General features: G+C 35.9%; 1 protein-coding gene across 1 annotated transcript in view; it reads right to left on the bottom strand.

The window, feature by feature from the left end:
- The window catches only part of LOC106529871 (troponin T, fast skeletal muscle isoforms), a gene marked incomplete at its 5' end in the record, with an annotated part of 15644 nt that overhangs the window by 2051 nt on the left and 10157 nt on the right, over positions 1 to 3436 (bottom strand). Inside the window, 4 exon segments of the mRNA XM_014025394.1 lie at positions 703 to 812; positions 992 to 1105; positions 1916 to 1993; positions 2112 to 2228. Coding sequence (XP_013880848.1) covers positions 703 to 812; positions 992 to 1105; positions 1916 to 1993; positions 2112 to 2228 — 419 coding nt within the window.

The raw sequence follows: 3436 nt of genomic DNA, 5'->3' as shown, positions 1-3436 counted from the left end.
TATTATGATATGTTTTAGGACCACAGTTTCCATTTATAGTTGTATGTATTGTTTCAGCATCTCTGGCTTTTTCTAACACCTTGAATCCTCTGACACAGGAAGATACAGTACCATTTCTGGCTCCAGCTATCAGATCTGCTGTTCAGGCTGGACTTTTGTTTTTGACCATTTTTTTCGATTTCCACCAGAAATTTTCAACTTGATTGAGATCAAGAGTGTTAATAATATTTACCTCTGACATTATTAGCTTTTCTTAAAAAATGTTTTCACATCCTTCACACAAGAGACACTATTATTTAAAACATCATCATCACCATTATTAAATCATCATCACTGCTGTCCACGATGCTGATGATGCAATAACATTAGAAGAAGTGCAAAGTGCTGTGAAAAGTCTAGAACCTCACAAAGCCCTGGTATTGATGCCGTACCAGCAGAAAGGTAAAGAGGACATCATCACAGCCTGTATAACGAGACAAAGATCTCATAAGACTTTAAGGATTGTTTCAATGTTTAAGAAGGAAATGAAGCATTCAGTCCTGTGGAAACTACAGAGGCGTCTCCCTTCTGTCCGTCACAGATTGATTTTATGCGTGAGCCTAAAGAGCTGTTTGATCAGATTCATCTGCTTTGAAAGACAACTTCACAACTATGAAAGACGATGACAAATTTTTAGATCCTTTTTTTTTTTTTTTTTTTTACCGCAGCTGGTCATCGGAGAGATTATCGATGTTCAGGGGTTTGAGTCTCTCGGCCAGAACTTTCTTCTTCTTTTCTCTTTCAGTCTGCTTCTTGCCTCTCTTCTGGTCAATCTGGAAATGTAAACATTGTAAGAAAAAAAAACTTCACCTCATTTCAAATAAGGAAATGATGTGAAAAATCTCAACAGTAACAACAACAACAACAACAACAACAACAACAACAACAACAACAACAACAACAACAACAACAACAACAACAACAACAAAAATGCAAATGGAACCCAACATACCCTCTGCAGGTGGCTGCTGAAACCTGAACCCATGTTGGTGAGAGCTATCTTCTTTTTGGCTTCATCGTCAGCCCTCCTCAAGATGTCTGCCTCTTCTTTTCTCATCCGCTCAGCCTGAGAAAGAAGGAAAACAGCCATTTAACAAGAAAAACAAGGGTTTTTTTGTACTTCCTTTCAAGGTTTGTTTAGAATGACTGATTGACTTCAACTTAATAAATTTGGGAAGTAATACATAATACAATATAAGTACCTGGTGCCTGATTTGTACGGAAATGATACAAACTTGATAGTCAGCTGCCACGTATGTACATTCCTAATTACAAGGTACTTACCTGGTGCTTACTGGGTATATATGAGGTACTTAACAGGTACATACATGGTACTTACCTGGTAAACTGGGTAAGTACCTGAATATATTAGGTAAAGACTAGGTAAGTAGAATTTTATAACCAATACATACCAGATAAATACCAGATACATACTTAGCGTTTACCAGATAATTACTAGGTACATACCAAATAACTACCACTCATTACATACCTTGATGTGCATACTTAGTATTAAATAAGTACTAGCTACGTATGTGGTATAACAAATAAGTACCATGTACATAATCAGTATATACCTGGAAAATCACAGGTAGACAAGTATATACCAGATCAGAACAATGTACATACTCAGTATACAGCAGATAAGTATGTTAACAAAGTTTTTGTCTTTTTAATAATTAAGTTAAGTATTCTGTCTGAATAGGAGCTTGTAAAAGACCAGCAGAAGTTAGTGTTCACTTAAATGAAGACCAGTGTCTGGTTGATGTTTTTTAAATATATTATTAAACTTGATGTTTTCATTAAACTTTAAATAATTTGTAGATTTTAAGTTTGAACTAAACTGGATAAAAATGATCCATCAGGTGTCTGGTACCTCGCGCCGGGCTTGTCTCTCTTTATCCTTCTCAGCACGGATTCTCTGCTGCTCAGCTCGCTCTGCACGACGCTTTTCCTAAATCAACACACAGAGCGTCAACATGTTCTTCTATTTAGAAAAAATAAAGAAACTAGCAAATGCTTCAGCTGACAACTGTATACATCCTGCATGTCTTGTTTGAATAAAATCTCACAATTCTTTCTTTCAGAGCGATGAGTTCCTCTTCTTCTTTCTTCCTGCACTCAAAGTGAGCATCAATCAGGGACTGCAGCTCAACCAGATCCTTGTTCTGACGTTTTTTCTGGATGTCCTGTGCAGATAGACATGAGATTGCTCCACTAAAACAAACTTTTCACAGAACATGGGACAGTTTTTTTAAATAAAAAAACCCTGAATAAATCAATTAAAATCACTCACAAAAGCAGCTTATTGCTGCAAGTAAATGCATATAGAGAACAGGTGTGACAGAGGAGGAATCTGGGATAGGGCAGTCTGGACTGGAGTCAGATGATTTTGTGTGGTGACCCTCAGCCCCATAATGCCAAATAAAGAAGAGAAATAAACCAAAGTTAAAAATGATTTAAATAGTTTTTTTTAAATGTGCCTACTGTTTAGGATGCTCAGCTTCCTTTTTTTTTGTCCTTGTTACTAATCTGATATAGGTGTTATATTTTTTGGTATATGTATTTTAAATTTCATGTTTTTTGGTTTAACTGAGCTGAACACAGCCTGATGTCTGAAACTGATCGAAGTGAGATTAAAATTAAATTGTGGTCTCTATTTCATCTTAGTGGAGATTCTTTCAAATTCTTAAAAAAATGTTTTGATCTTTGGAAATTAATGTCTTCCATATACTTCTACCCAAACTGCCTTCAAATATTACATGTGGTGCAAGATACTGAACCACTTTATTTAATTTCTTGGTTGTATCATTTTTCTCACAACACAGTTTAGATTTAATCAAATAGTCAGTTTCAGATTCCATGTTTTGTACAGCAGCTCACTCTAGCCTTGAGAGTTATTTTAACCACGTGATGATTTTGTAAACTCTTCACTCCCACAAATGTTCACCATACATTTACAAAACTCAACTGTGAGTAAACTCTCTTACATTTACTTTTAATAATGTTTCTATATTATTTATGTCACATTTAGTCATTCTTACACAGTACTTTTCAGAGTTTGTAAGAGGATGTGTTAAAACGCTGTTTCTATGCAGGAAATACCAGGTATTCAATTAACGTTTGCTCAGCCGTAGCAATGTGACTAAAAAGGTGACATTTTCTGTTTGGTCAAAGTTAAACATGACACGTTTAATTTAATTACAACAACCATGACCCTCACGTGACCCCCGGTGAAAATTAATTTGACACCGCTGGGTAAGAGATATGAACTACTTTCCATAGATTTTCTGTTGGATTCAGGTCAGGTGATTGGCTGGGCCRTTCCAGCAGCTTTAGTTTCTTTCTCTGAAACCAACTGAGAGTTTCCTTGGCTTTGTGTTTGGGCTCATTGTCT

This window comes from Austrofundulus limnaeus, unplaced genomic scaffold (genome assembly GCF_001266775.1).
Source record: "Austrofundulus limnaeus strain Quisiro unplaced genomic scaffold, Austrofundulus_limnaeus-1.0 Scaffold472, whole genome shotgun sequence".
In the NCBI taxonomy this organism is placed as follows: domain Eukaryota; kingdom Metazoa; phylum Chordata; class Actinopteri; order Cyprinodontiformes; family Rivulidae; genus Austrofundulus; species Austrofundulus limnaeus.
This window is presented reverse-complemented; position numbering and strand designations above follow the sequence as displayed.